This window comes from Coffea arabica, chromosome 2c, assembly GCF_036785885.1.
Source record: "Coffea arabica cultivar ET-39 chromosome 2c, Coffea Arabica ET-39 HiFi, whole genome shotgun sequence".
Taxonomy (NCBI): domain Eukaryota; kingdom Viridiplantae; phylum Streptophyta; class Magnoliopsida; order Gentianales; family Rubiaceae; genus Coffea; species Coffea arabica.
In genome coordinates this window covers 2,085,238-2,099,798 of record NC_092312.1, presented here as the reverse complement: position 1 = coordinate 2,099,798, position 14,561 = coordinate 2,085,238, and the positions used below count along the sequence as shown (strand labels likewise).

At 35.3% G+C, this 14,561-nt stretch overlaps 2 protein-coding genes across 9 annotated transcripts; both read left to right on the top strand.

The window, feature by feature from the left end:
- Positions 1 to 798: 798 nt before the first annotated feature.
- On the top strand, positions 799 to 3,551 carry LOC113724988 (uncharacterized). Of its 5 annotated transcripts, none has more exons than XM_027247921.2 (5): positions 799 to 991; positions 2,148 to 2,237; positions 2,326 to 2,763; positions 2,854 to 2,897; positions 3,002 to 3,551. In XM_027247921.2, exons 2-5 carry the CDS (start codon positions 2,180 to 2,182, stop codon positions 3,194 to 3,196), a joined length of 735 nt encoding a protein of 244 aa, XP_027103722.1. In that variant the 5' UTR covers positions 799 to 991; positions 2,148 to 2,179; the 3' UTR covers positions 3,197 to 3,551. The 5 variants fall into 5 exon arrangements, with proteins under 5 accessions (XP_027103722.1, XP_027103723.1, XP_027103719.1 ...); XM_027247922.2 differs by having other exon boundaries at positions 800 to 991; positions 2,857 to 2,897; XM_027247918.2 differs by having other exon boundaries at positions 800 to 991; positions 2,999 to 3,551.
- A 4,248-nt stretch (positions 3,552 to 7,799) lies between these two features.
- On the top strand, positions 7,800 to 14,561 carry LOC113724986 (proline--tRNA ligase, chloroplastic/mitochondrial). Of its 4 annotated transcripts, none has more exons than XR_003457257.2 (12): positions 7,800 to 8,437; positions 8,518 to 8,574; positions 8,953 to 9,063; positions 9,213 to 9,299; positions 9,389 to 9,502; positions 9,591 to 9,797; positions 11,633 to 11,770; positions 12,396 to 12,557; positions 13,207 to 13,406; positions 13,808 to 13,891; positions 14,009 to 14,204; positions 14,253 to 14,561. XR_003457257.2 is itself a non-coding variant. In XM_027247917.2 (11 exons), exons 1-11 carry the CDS (start codon positions 8,024 to 8,026, stop codon positions 14,148 to 14,150), a joined length of 1,716 nt encoding a protein of 571 aa, XP_027103718.1. In that variant the 5' UTR covers positions 7,800 to 8,023; the 3' UTR covers positions 14,151 to 14,561. The 4 variants fall into 4 exon arrangements, 1 of the variants encoding a protein (XP_027103718.1); XR_003457256.2 differs by having other exon boundaries at positions 7,801 to 8,437; positions 14,273 to 14,561; XM_027247917.2 differs by having other exon boundaries at positions 14,009 to 14,561.

The following is a 14,561-nucleotide window of genomic DNA, read 5'->3' as shown; positions in this document are numbered from 1 at the left end:
AACTTGTTAAGGACCCTTTTTATTGTTTAGAAAGAGAGAGAGAGAGAGACAGAGTGAGAGTGAGAGTGAGCGAGCCTTATCATGTCCTTTATGGGAGTGTTTTTCAAACATAATAAAAATTTTTAAAAAGTACTTTAAAAGGTAATCTAAAAGATAGTTTAAATTTTTTTAAAATTTTAAAAAATATCTTAAAATATATTCTAAAAACTCTTCTATTCTTAAATATCCCAAAATATACTCTAAAAAGTTTGCTACAGCAAAATTTTTTAAAAACACCCAAAAAAATAGCTAATCCAAACGGATGAACTTCGTATCTTTTTCAAGCGGACTTATCTTTTTGTTTTTATGTAATGATGAACTGTGTATAGATAAGAAATTTCGTATAATTTGATTTTCATTTCACAGAAGGAATTTCATATACAAATAACAACAATCTTTGGGAAATACATTACTATTTGCATTTCTAATATTATGTTTGTCTCAACTGCGTAAGAGAATAAAACTTTTATCTTAACCTTAAAACAATTTATTACTCAAGAACAACTCGTTCCTTTTTTTTTAAAAAAAAAAAGTTAAAAAAGATAAGTGCCCATTCATGCCATTTATACCATTTACAGGATTAAAATTCCAAAAGTACCAGTGCAAGTATCTTTTCAAAATTCGGATGACGAAAAAAAAAAAGGAATCGTTTAAGCAAATTAAAAGTATTGTACCAAATTCGGAAATACTTACAAATGAAAATAAAATCCCATTCTCGTAAATACTTGGGCCAAGACATAGCAATTAGGGAATAGTCTAAAAATATGACCGTTGGTGCCGAAGGGCGGTCCTTTACATATAGGAGGAAGACCCAAACTGAGGAGCCGTTGAATTTACACTGTCATCGCCAACAAATCCAGAAAATTGCAGATAGAGGTAGCTTCAAGATATCCAAGAACGCGAGTAATTTTTCTGTAAAGGAAGCGAACTATAATAAGTACGAAGCGCTTGTGTAAGTTTTCTTTCTAGATCTATTGGTTTCTGGTTTCGAGTACAGATTAAAGCAATTTGATTTTCATTATAATGCATGACTGTATACTTTATCCATTGTCTTGGTTTCCCTGAGGTTGGATGCATGAATTGCCAGTACACATGAATTTTCTTTGTTGCCCTAGAATTCGATACTTGAATTTTCAGTACGAATGATAAGTTGGATACTTGAATTTTAATGCCATTTGTTTTGGGTTATCGAATTTGAGGGCTTTTTCTTAGTTTATTTTTCCGGGTGGTTTTCTCTGGAATTTTTTACTACTAATTTATTTACTTAAACCCATTCTCTCACGATTATCTGAGCTCTTTCATGGAGTATTCAAAGAATCATTATTAAAATTCAAAGGGAAGTTCCAAATAATTGCAAAAGGTTCCTGATTCTGTTATATGGTTTCGATTGAGTTCTTTTATTGAAGAAATATTCCATTGTCTTTTTTGGTCAGTTTAGATACCACTGTACAATCTGAAAATGGAGCCATTCGCATTCTGTATTTGTTCCTAGCTCAGTCTGTTTGCTGTTGCAAGTTGGATTCAAGAAATTTGGGGCTTTGGTCAGCGTAACGAAATATGCATGATGGTAAAAAGGAAGGGCTCGTACGCCTTAGGTTGTCGAGATTATATCATCTATAGGTTTCTTCCTGTTGCAATAGATTCTGGTTCAGAATTTTACAAGAACCAGCCACAATTATTTACGAAGGGTATATTCAATTTGACATATACCCATTGTGCTACATGAGCCTGGGATTTTAAGAATTCGTCAGATATTTGTGAAATTTCCTTATCTTTTGTGTCTGCAAAACATTGTGATTTGCATTCGCAAAAGGTTTAAATTTATGTATCGTGTCTCTCAAGTCTGTCCTGTGTTTGTCTTCTCCAGTTTCTTCCTATTGTTTTGGTTATTGTGGTTTGTAGCCGTTTAGTTCATAGGCTGCCCCATGTTACAGTTTAGCGTGACGTATCTCTAATACTGTACAATCACTTGATTGATTTATATGTTCAAATCAGCATTGGCAATCCTCGGTTTTGGCAGTACTGGAACACTACAAAAAATTATGATGTTTATGCAGAATCACTTTTCACGTCGACTTTAATGGTTTAAACTTTCACTAGAATTGCAGAAGTCCTGCTAGGTTTCTGTAACTGACAACTCATGGCAACTCCAACTGGACGATTGATTCAAGATCAGAATCTGAACGTTCATTCTACAGGTGCCATTATCTTGCACACTCTCACTTTGAATGACTCTTTACTCTCTAGAGAGAAATCATTTCTTCTAATTAACTTTGTCATGTATAGGAGCTTCTCTTGGAGGAAAGATTGATGCCTACAGGGCTACCAAGAATGGAGCACTTGGTGGAAGAAGAGCACTTAATGATATATCAAATTCAGGGAAACCTTCTGCCCTTCAGCCATCAACAAAGCATAATTCCATAAATGTGGTTTCTACAGGAAAAGTTCTTGGTGCAGGCAAAGCAAATATGTCCAAGGCACCCCCGGAGAAAGTGAAAGCAGGCGGTAGAAAGGCTCTCAGTGACCTTACCAACTCTGCAAAGCCATCTGTTCAACATCTTTCTAAGAAGAGTCAAGGCCAGAAAGTAAGTGCCAAAGATGGAGAGAACATTCAAAGTGCCATTAAGGAGGAGGCCTTTCTGCACAATCATCATGATTGCATAAAAGCACGGAGAAACATAATGAACTTTGGCTTTTTTTTGGACACAGTTGGACTAGACAAAGGTATATCTGCTTTAGTGTTCATTTTTGTCTTAAATGTGAATATTTGAATTACAAGTCAAGCTTTTCATTCGCTTAACGTTCTGTTGATAGCAGGATCTTCATTGGTGCTTCCGGAAACATTGGAGTTGAAGAAGGTCAATCACACTTCTTAGTTTTTCTGTTACCCTAGGCTTTCTTTTCCCTCCTCAAATGAATGCAGCTATTGGCATAACTAACTTTTGTCTTTAATTTTCAGCAGGACAGCCCTGTGAAGTGCTTGGAAATGGAAGAAATGCCAATGATACTGAATGAAAATAAAGTTGCTGAATGCGGGGATGCTGAATTTCTGGGTTTCTCTTCACCCATATCAGTGAAACATACATATGAAAACTGGAAGGATGATAATTTTCTTGGTTTCACGTTGAAGGAGACACCAAAACTGCAGAAGTTCTAATGCTGGGATGCCAGAGTTCCTGGGTTTCTATTCACCCATATCAGTGAAACAAGCATATGAAAACTGGAAGGATGATAATTTTTGGTGTTTCATGTTGACTATGACACCAAAGCTGCAGAAGTTCTAATCCTTGCCTAAGCTACAACCATCACTAACTAGCATTATGTAGATGTCGTGCTGATGTCAGTCAATGAATTGACTGTCACTTGAGTCCTGTTGGGAGAAAACCCTGCTTTAACTCTATCCATGTCTTTGATTTTGGGGATATATCATATTACTGTTCCTCTGTGCTGATTCTGAATTCTATGTTGCCTTTTCATTTGTGAATCCACCTCAGTTATCTACTGTTTTAATTTTTCTTAGATTCAAGAATGCTTTTCTTGTTGATTTTCTGATATACTATCCTAAAATACTAGTAATTTCCCTTTAATTTGTGATACCGGGGAATTTCTTAGTCAGGTGTTTGAGTTTTGGAATACCGTATCTCATGATAAACCAGCGTTGGAAAGGCATATATCATCAGTTGCAGTTGTGTGGAATCTGAGAGTACGTGGCTCAACACAGTTCTTTCGAATACAAGATTCGTACCACGAACAAGCATTGCATTTCGAATACAAGCCGGCAACTTCCGTGAAATGATATTTATATGAATCTAATAAAAGTTGTTCCTCGAGCCTCTTATTTGTTTGTCCATTTATTTTTGGATTTGGATGATTGCAATCAAAGGACTCCACAGCATTGTGTTTTACCTTTACTACAGCATAGAGAGGAACTCACCATTGTTCAAGGCAATTAATTGTACACCCTCTTTGGACAAACTTCTAATCACTAATCAGTATCATACTAGTATTTTGGTTTATATGAGAATGAGGAGAAATATGGTCAAACACAACATTATTACCCATTTCTCTCATATCTTCCCTTTGGTGCCACTTTTTCGATCTCTGAACCTCCTCTCTCCTCGATATTTCTCCTATTCTTTACTACTCTCCTTTTCACTTTTTGAATCTAACTTTCTCGCATCCTTACAATCTTTCGTCATTTCTTCAAATCTTACCCAATTTTTTTTTTTTATCCCTACAACCCTTTCTCGTTTTATTAAATCCTATTTTTTCTTTGCTCTATCTCGCTGTCACTCAATTATCCTATCTCTTATCTAATTTTACAGCTCGCTTATCTCCTATTCTATTATTATTTTCATCTATTCATAAATGTAAATGGTAACCTATTTATTTGGCTCGCCTATTAACAAATGAGTTTGCGTATGTAATTTAATTGGATTCAAATGGGTGACCAAATTAACCCATTAATTAGTGGGTATGAAATTGACATATTTGGATCACTTATTTTGACTTAATTAAATTAGACGTAGATTCAAACTCAATCATTAGTGGGTAAATCTAAATTACTCTAATAATTATATTCTAATTTTTGCAAAGATGTATTCATCGTTTTTCCTCTTCTTTAATTTCTATTATTTTATTTTTTAAAATTTATCCTACTTCCTTCATTCATTTCATAAAAAGTTTAATAAATTTCGTGAATGTTAATTGATTGTTTGCATTAATACCTAAACTATTTTTAGATTGTCGTATAGTGACAAAATTTGAAACTCACTATGATGATCATTTTAGGCTCCTTTGAGCAATTTTTTTTTTGTTTTTTCTCTTTCTTTAGGTAAAAATTGATTTATTAACTTGATATATTGATATGATTTACTATTTTGTTGCTAACAAAATATGGATGAAAAAGTAAATAAAATTTGATAGTGGGCTGTGAATGGGTGATTGGATAATTCAAACTCATATAAAACTATATTCATTGATGACTCGTTTATTTTTAACCATTAACTAAGTAGGAATATATATATTAACCTAATTATAACTTGCCCAGACTCACATGAATCATCAAATTTGATAACTGTCCCCTAATATTTACCTTTCCTAACCTTACAGTTCTATCTTTTAAATGCTTTCACTATTTAGGATTCATTATCTCACTTTTTAAGTGTTTTTGGACATATAAAAAGTTAGAATTATTTTTCCAAGTTGCTGCCTCATTTTTAAGTGTTTTTAATCAAATAAAAAGCAAGAATTGCAATCATCAAGAAAAAGTAAACCTTCAGATGTAAAATTGGTGAAATACAACCTTTTTATCAAAATTTTGCTAAAATACCACCAAAAGTAACCTTCTAAATACACCTTTATTAATTTAAAATTCATACATAAGATTTTCTTTACATACACTTTTTGGTGTACATGTTCTAAATGAAAAGTCATCTCGATGCTTGCACGATATTAATATTGAGATTATTCTAAGTGCAAATAAAATGTCATAATTATTATTTACATACTCCAATTTAATGTTAGAGTATAAATTCAACATTCAAATTTTAAAACTTTAAAAAACAAACCTATTGAATAAAATCCAACATAAAAATATAAAAATTATAAAAAGCAAACCTAGTAAGTGCCCTCAGCTTGTTGAATACAAAAAAAAAAAAAAAGTTTAAGGCCACAAGAAAATTGATTTAGTAATTGAAACATGAATTATTAAAAAATAAGAGTAATCGAGTATATCATTATAATACTTTGACAAATGATTATTGTATCCAGAAGGAAAGCGATAAAGAAATAATTGGATGAATAACTAAAAAATATGACTAATCACATTATCTTAAGGATTTGGCTAGATAAATTAATCCTCTTTAATGAAGGAATAAAAGGGGCTAAAGTGATAAGGACATAATAGGGTGAATAATTTTAAAATGAGACTAATCAATTATCCTTGAGAAATTTGGCTTGACAAATGTATTTTATTTAATTAAGAAGTAAAAAAGACTTAAAGTATAAATAACAAACTATAAACGGTTTATGAAGGAGATAGTGAGAAAGTTTTAAATTTTAAATTTGATTAGTGATAGGATTAGTTATAACCCACAATTTTAAAGTTTTTAATTAGATTTTATGTATAAATATTCACAAAATTCTAGAAAAAAAGAATGAGAAAATTGGAAGCCATTGAGAGAGTCTCTGCTAAAAATCCTCTCTACAATGCATATAGATACTAGTGTGATAGCACGGTGCTGACATTATTGAAAAAAATAAAAATAAAATGGTGAACAAATAAAGGTGAAAAAATTGTACCAACAAAATTAAAATGTAATATCTGTTTCACAATAGTTTGAAATATAATAGAATGTGTATATCATCATTCAAGAACTGTCTTTTTTTGGAAAATGGATTCTGATAAAAAAATAAAAATTTATATTAAAAAAGAGAATGATACATTTCTACAAATGAATATAATTGAATGTTGTTAAAATGAAATACTTACAAATACTAAGCATTCGATTTGATAATCTTGCTTGAAGGTGCGAACACTCTTCACACCAATCCACTTTTAGTACGAAAGCCAAAATTAGTGATTTAATTAACTCTGTTGAATTTTGTGAAGTGCATACTACAAATGAAAATACACGATTTTCGCATGAATAAATTCGTTGGCTGAATAACCTATCACCATTTTTCTGATAATTAAGAACGTACGAAATTAGTGGATTTTTTTACATAGTTTATAAATAGTACTATAAAAAATAAATATATATTAAGAAAATGCAGAGGGATATGATACAATAATTGTAGTAATTGAATGGAAATAGTAATACCTTACTCATTGTGGGACGCCAAATGGAAGAACCTCACTATTGAATTCACTACCAGGAATTAGAAATTTGACTTTTCCATCATGTGTTAAACAAGAATCCTAAAATTGGCTGCCTTTGATTACCCAATTATGTAAGCTTTGATGAGAACCATCTACTGGTTTTTTGCCAGATAGAAGCTTCAGCAAAAAGACTCCAAATGCAAACACATCTGTCTTCTCATTGACAACGCCGTGCATGAAGTGTTCAGGTGCTAAGTGCCTGTAAAATCGGCAAGAAATACATTTCAGCACAAGACCCAACTTGTAGCAGTTTATGGAAGAAAGAAATAAAAAAAACGGAGACAAGTAATCTACCCAAAAGTTCCTTCAATTGGAACAATTGAATGGTGAGTCCACTGTGATGGAAACCATTTTGCAAGCCTGAAATCAGAAATCTATGAATCAAACAAATAGTACTGAATCAAACAAATTGGAGGACTCTTAATTAGAGTGGGAAACGTGGGAGGAAATGTGGGGGGAACGTGGGATGATGATTAGAGGATTTATAGGAGTGGTTGTAGGATGAGTTAAGAGATAGTGGGAATATTTTAAATTTAATTTTGATTGGTGATAAGGTGGGTTATAACCCACTACTTTTTATGTATTAAAATAAATACAAAAATCTAGAAAAAAGAATGAGAAGTTTAGAAGCCATTGAGAGAGTTTCTGCTAAAAACCCCTTCTTAAATACATATAGATATAGATATAGATATAGATATATATAGATAGATTATCCCAACTTCTATGGTTTTGCTCAATAATTTGGGAAGGAGTTTTAGGGGTTTTCCCAACTTCTATGGTTGGCTCAATAATTAGGGAAAGAGTTTTAGGGTTTTTTCGTTAGTAAGTTCAGGTTCAAATTTCAGGATTTAAATTTTGGAGCTAATAGTTGGAGATAAAAAAAGTGCGGCAAGCAATGACCAAAAAAAAAAAAGAAGAAGAAGAAGGAGGATCCCCTCTCTCCTTTTTGTGCTCTAGTTTTTCTGGGTGCACGCTTCACTCTGGGTCACGGATCCTTCTCCTTGTTATTGGATTAGAGAGCGACGAGGCCCCGTAACCTTTTACCCGGTACAATCCAACGGCCCAAATACGTTGAAACGTTTCTTTCACAATAACCATCTAATGAACGCCTCATCTCCTCCCAATTCCGCTCTGTACTCTACTCTCTGCTCTAGCAAGGGACTGCAACTCATGGGGGCTTTGAGACTGCCCTCTCTTACATCACTTTTTGCTACCTCCGCCAGGTCACCGTCGTTATCTCGCCGGAGGCACCACCTCTGTCTTCCTCTACGGCCGCTCTCCGTGCAGAGCGGCACCGCCGAGAAGGAAATATCTCCGGAACTCGATGGCCTAAAAGCGAACCAGAATACTCGGATCGTGGACAAAGAAAAGGACCGGGTCATAACGCCACGCTCTCAGGACTTCAATGCTTGGTACTTAGACATCATTTCCAAAGCGGAGCTCGCCGATTACGGCCCTGTTCGCGGCACCATGGTTATCCGCCCTTACGGTTACGCTATTTGGGAAGCTATTCAAGTAAGATTCTTATTTTGTTGTCGTTTTTATTTTTCTCCCTTTTTTGCTTTTCTCATGTGATATTACGTTAAATGCTGCAGGAATATTTGAATGTCAAGTTCAAGGAGACTGGTCATAGCAATATGTATTTTCCACAGGTGATCTTTCTTATAACCGAACAGTTACTACTATCTTACTATTTGGTTCAGTTGGGATATCATTTGCACGTGAGAAAATTGATATTTCCGAATCTAGAAACATAGCGGACATAAAAGAATTACAGTTTGATTACCTCTTGTTATTTTATTGTGCTACATGATACTTCCTGAATTAACACTGAATGAAGCTAGTGAGCTTATATCATGCCTCTGCCCCATGATTATTACGGCTATTTACGGCTATATTTCTTTCGATGTGGGCTTCGCAAGTATTGGTTTCTCTGGCTTGTATTCAAAGAATCAATAAGCAGCAGTCGTGACTGTAATTGTCGGTTTCGCTGTCAGTTATACTCACCAGCGTTCTGATGATGTGGGCAGTTTATACCTTATTCATTCATAGAGAAAGAAGCTAGTCATGTTGAGGGGTTTAGTCCAGAATTGGCGCTTGTCACTATTGGAGGAGGAAAGGAGCTGGAGGAAAAGCTTGTGGTAAATACGTTATTGGTTGATTAATTTATATTTGTGAATTCTTTTTTCCCCCCATATAGTGATTATGCGGAACCATCTAAATGTTTGCTTAAAGTTTAAAATACGACCTGAGCTTTGTCTTTGATTGTTGCACTCTGAGGTTATGGCAGGTCCGGCCAACAAGTGAAACAATTGTTAATCACATGTTCACTCAATGGATTCATAGTTATCGTGATCTTCCGCTCATGATCAACCAGGTTTCTTTTTTGTTGCATTATTTATTTGTTCCATTGCATGGTTTAGGTGTAGTTCATACTAATTCTTTGTTTTCTTCATGTGTTTTCAGTGGGCAAATGTCACAAGGTGGGAAATGCGTACTAAACCATTCATAAGAACACTTGAATTCCTCTGGCAAGAGGGCCACACTGCTCATACCACTCTAGAGGAGGCAGAGAAAGAGGTATCTTTCATATTACAGCAAAGCTTTATATAGTACTTAGGCTAAACATCTTTTTCATTAACATATTGATGCTGTTGCTGAACTGCAGGCATTGCAGATGATTGATGTCTATACAAAATTTGCTTATGAGCAAGCTGCCATACCTGTAATTGCAGGTCGTAAATCAAGGGTGGAAACATTTGCTGGAGCTAATAGAACCTACACAATTGAGGCAATGATGGGTGATCGAAAGGCTTTGCAGGCTGGAACAAGCCACAACCTTGGACAGAATTTTTCCCAGGCCTTTGGGACTCAGGTTGGCTCTTGATCCAGTTAACAGCTTACGCATACTGTTTTTCTGCAGTTCAACTAAATATTCTCTATGTTCTGCTGTATGCTGTTGTTTATGAGATGAGATTGATGGATTGGCACATCTTGAAACTTGAAGTGCTATATAAATGTACTTTAGCTTTGTTGATTACTTCCTGGAGCATATGGTTGCTTATTTTCTGTTCTGTAAGAAATTAGAATTCGTGGGGTTCTATGTGCTTGTTCAGTTGAACTAGTTTTGGAAGTTTAATTTATTCTCTGTGGCCAGCCCCAATCCATCCTTTCTTTCCCATGCTTCATAGTTTAGGTTGAACTACTAGTTTTGGGATGCTTGTAATGTTTGAGAAACACTGTGGAAATACACCATGGGGACCTCTGATTTTGGATAGTTAGATTCATATCAGAATTTGGAACTGATACAGTGGTCTTCTGGAAAAGAATAAGATAAATCCTGTCTCAGTCATATGGCCAATTATTGGTAGGAATGACAATAAGTTGATGATGGCTATCGCTTGGCCTGAACTAAAAACAGATACCATTCTATCAGGGTCAATGATCCCATTAAAAGCTTTATAACAGTTAAAACATAATAGTTTCTTTTGAACCACTCTTTCATAGGCCTGTTTAGAGGAGGATGATTCTGTCTATTTTGGTTTCCTTGGTTTTAATTTCATGAGTAGAAGGTAAGTTTGAGGATGCTGATAGTAAAAAGCTCTAAGGAAATTGTTGAAAGCACAGGAAAAAAATGTCTAGAATGACGAAACGATGAAGATTAAACTTATTTGGACTTAAATGTAAGTTAAAGATCAAATCAGTACTCGTACACCTGTCAGATGGCTGCCAAACCATGTATTAATGAGCAGGAATCGTCGAGATATTTGTGTAAATAGATGTAATCCATGGAATCGTAGAAGCTATCAAACTAAAAGAAAAAAAGTGACAATAATAACTATGGGTATACAAAAGAACCCTTTTTTTTTTCTGTCAGAAACAAATCAATTGAGATAGTTGTTTGTAGCTCTAATGGCGAGGAGACCAGTGCGTTATTGCTTCAAGAGAAATTCCCATTGAGGTCATGCTTTCATTAACTCAATCAAGCTGAACTATGGAAACTAATTCTAAACGTCACTTTGGCATTAAGTCCTGAAGAGACAGTTTTTTCTTCCATTTTTTTTGTTGGAGACTAATTCTACGCCGTTTATTAATTGATTCCTATTTGTTATGGCATTCTGCTATTGGTAAAGCCCCCTAAATAAAGGGGATAACATTCTTGGTTTGTTATTGATGTTTTATCTGGTAGCTTACATCAATCTGTATGCTGTTTTAGACGAATGGATTCAAAATTTTGGGTCTTTCTGAGACAATGTGTCAGATATGGTATTTCCCTCTTGCATGTGGTGTGCCTTAGGGATATTGGTCCTTGCTGTCCCATTCTTTCTTGGTGCTACAGATACTAGGATGCAATTTGTGATCTTTTTCTGCTTTTTATATTTTGAAAACAGAAATTTTCTGACCTTGTTGCTTCGTTTCTCCAGAGGATTGCTAGTATGCAAGTAAAAAAAGTTGACTGTCATCAGTTTGTGCTGTGTATTGAGAAAATTTTTATTTTAGCATTTTACCTTTTTCTGTGATTTTCTATAGGCTGTGCAATTGGTGTAACTGATGATGATGCTAAAATTTATTGAGCTCTTTTCATTGCTGAACACATTTGCAAAATATCCTACCATCTATAGTTGTTTTGCATCAATTTTCTGCTGTTCTATTTTTGGTATTTGAAATATTGAAGGTGCAATTCCCTAAACTATCTGTCTGCTTGTTTAGTTTACAGATGAAAATGGACAAAGGCAACATGTGTGGCAGACATCATGGGCTATTAGCACGCGATTTGTTGGAGGTATTATCATGACTCATGGGGATGACACGGGCTTAATGCTTCCACCTAAGCTGGCACCTGTACAGGTATTCAAAAAGGGCTTCTACTGGTTGTTAATTTTGTTTCTTTGATACCAATGTTTGCCTGTAATCTGCTTTACATTAGCCTTTGCTTGTTTTGCTTTTAGCATTAGCAGTTTATGTGACTTTGTACTGGTCTTGAGTGCTAACTGTGATTTATCAAATGCCTAAGTTGGCCTTGAACTTTCTTCAAATCTTTGTTGCACAAGAAATTTTTCGTATTCATTACATACATGGAGAGAAGAATCTTCTTCGGACGGAGATTGATTAATTGTTTCTGAGCCTATTGCACGCTTTTGGTTGTTTTACTGGCTGTATTTTCTAATGTGTGTGCCTGAAAGATAGAGTGAATGGGGGCTGGGGATGGATGCAGTGTTTTGAACTCAATGGGCTGATTAATTTGCAAAGCAGATATATTTTAATCCTTATTTGGTTTCCTAAACTGGTTTTGTATTTCTAGCATTTTACATTAGTTCTGCAACTTTGGTTTTGATTTTGGTCCAGAAATTGGACTTATCAGTGCAGTGAACTAACAGCTCTGTGCTTCAGTAGCCCTTCAATTTCCCTAGCTATGTGTGTTAAAAATTGTCTTTCTTGAGATGGAATAGCTCTTATTATTGACTGCTTTCAGGTTGTGATTGTCCCAATATGGAAGAAAGCAGATGAGAGAACTGGAGTTTTTAATGCTACATCATCAGTGAAAGACACACTGCAAGCAGCTGGAATAAAGGTTAAGGTTGATGACTCTGATCAGAGAACACCTGGATGGAAGTATAACTTTTGGGAGATGAAGGTTTGCATGCTTCTGTAAAGTTTTGTATCTTGCCTGGTATCTAGCTTGCCATCGGACTTCTCCCACCAAAGAATGAACAAAAATTAGAGAAATTCAGGAGAGGAAAATTCCAAATGCATGGCCACATAAACATTTCAAATGATTTTTTTCTTGGAATGTTAATCAGTGCGGGACTACATCTAAACAAACAAGCATAGGGCAAAAAGTAACTAATGTCTTTGGAGCTTTAAGATTTATGATGGTTAATTCTGATATATCTCACCAAACTTGGTTACTTTTAAGACTTGTCACCTTACTTCGCTTGAGCATCTAGAGGTATTGTTTAAAATTAGTTTGAAAAAAAAAATCAACTTGAGTGATTAGGTTCCAATTGTGATTTGCTCAACCAAAGCTTTTTGAAGACTGGCTTGAATAATTAACAAGTCAAGTGGTATCTATTGAAGGCCAGCTCAACTAGAGCTATTCAAGTGATTGTTGGCTTTGTTTTCTGGAAGGGAATGAAGTTTCAATTTTGAAACGTCTACTGTTGCTAAAAACAATTCCATATTTGGAAGTTATGTGTGTGGATCTCAAGAAATGCTATTTTACAGTTGAATGTGATACGATTGTGCTTTGAAATTACTTTGAAATTTACCTAGCTTTTCTGCAGGGAGTACCTTTAAGAATTGAGATTGGACCTCGTGATGTGTCTAGTGGGACTGTGGTCATTTCGAGAAGAGATATTCCTGGAAAACAAGGAAAAGTTTTCGGAATATCAATGGATTGTTCAATTTTGGTTGCTTATGTTAAAGGGTTGCTGGATGAGATTCAGAGTTGTCTACTGGAGAGGGCAACCTCCTTTCGAGATTGGTATGTGGCATCTACTTTATGAGCTTGTGTCACTCGTAATAACATATTCTGCTGCATGATGGTGGTACACGATGAACTGACTTAAGATTCCTATATATTTGCGGTCATGGTATCTGCATGTGCTTGTGTAGCTGAATCTTGACTAAAGAGAAACCAACAATGATCTTGCCATCCTCCTTGCTTGTCAGTGTTTGGCTGAAGTCAAGGGTGGTACTGCAATACACTTAATTGTGCATATCTATTTTGTGGCAATAGATGTCACCAGCAGTTGACTCTTGCATTCTTGGCAAATTAGAGTTACTTATACCAAATACTCCTTTGTGTCCTTGGCCAGACTTATACCAAATACTCCTTCAGTATTCTTAGCTGACAGATTTATATATATATATATTTTTTAATAGTAATATTGTGGACGTTAGCTCTTATGATGAGCTTAAAGAAGCAATATCTGAAGGCAAATGGGCTAGGGGTCCTTGGTCAGCTAGGTAATCCTTTAATAATTCTTAAATTTTGAATTATGCGTTTAGCGTTCTGTCCTCAAATCTTTTGCAACGACTTCATCACTGGTTTGCATTTTGAATGCAACGACTTCATTTGTTCAGGGACGAAGATGAGCTGAAGATCAAAGAAGAGACGGGGGCTACCATTAGATGCTTTCCTTTCGAACAGCCCCAGGGGACAAAATCATGCCTGATGACAGGCAGTCCGGCAGAAGAAGTGGCGATTTTCGCCAAGTCTTACTAAAGAATTCGTGTTGCATTCTTCGGGAGTGCGGAGTTTGCCTTATTCTTTCACATGGTACGGAGTTGTACTATTGTTTTGTGAATTGGTGTATCCACTAATTAGTTGCCTAATGATTAATGTAGATTTACACCTATATGCCAAATGAATGCTTCCCCTGCATTTGGGGAAGTAGGAATGGGTACTGTTGTGTCTGGTGATTGGGCCGGCTCAGTTCAAGATCTGCAATGGAGGCCTGGTTTTTATCATGATGGTCGCCCTTGAAGTCACGCTCCTGCTTTTCAATGATTGTCCACCAGATCCCTCCTTTGCTTGTAAATGTTTATTGTTACGACTACCGTGAAATTTGTTCCACCAATAACCTCTGACGTGGCACCCACAGCCCCAGTTATGTGATGCTCCATTCAGGCCCAA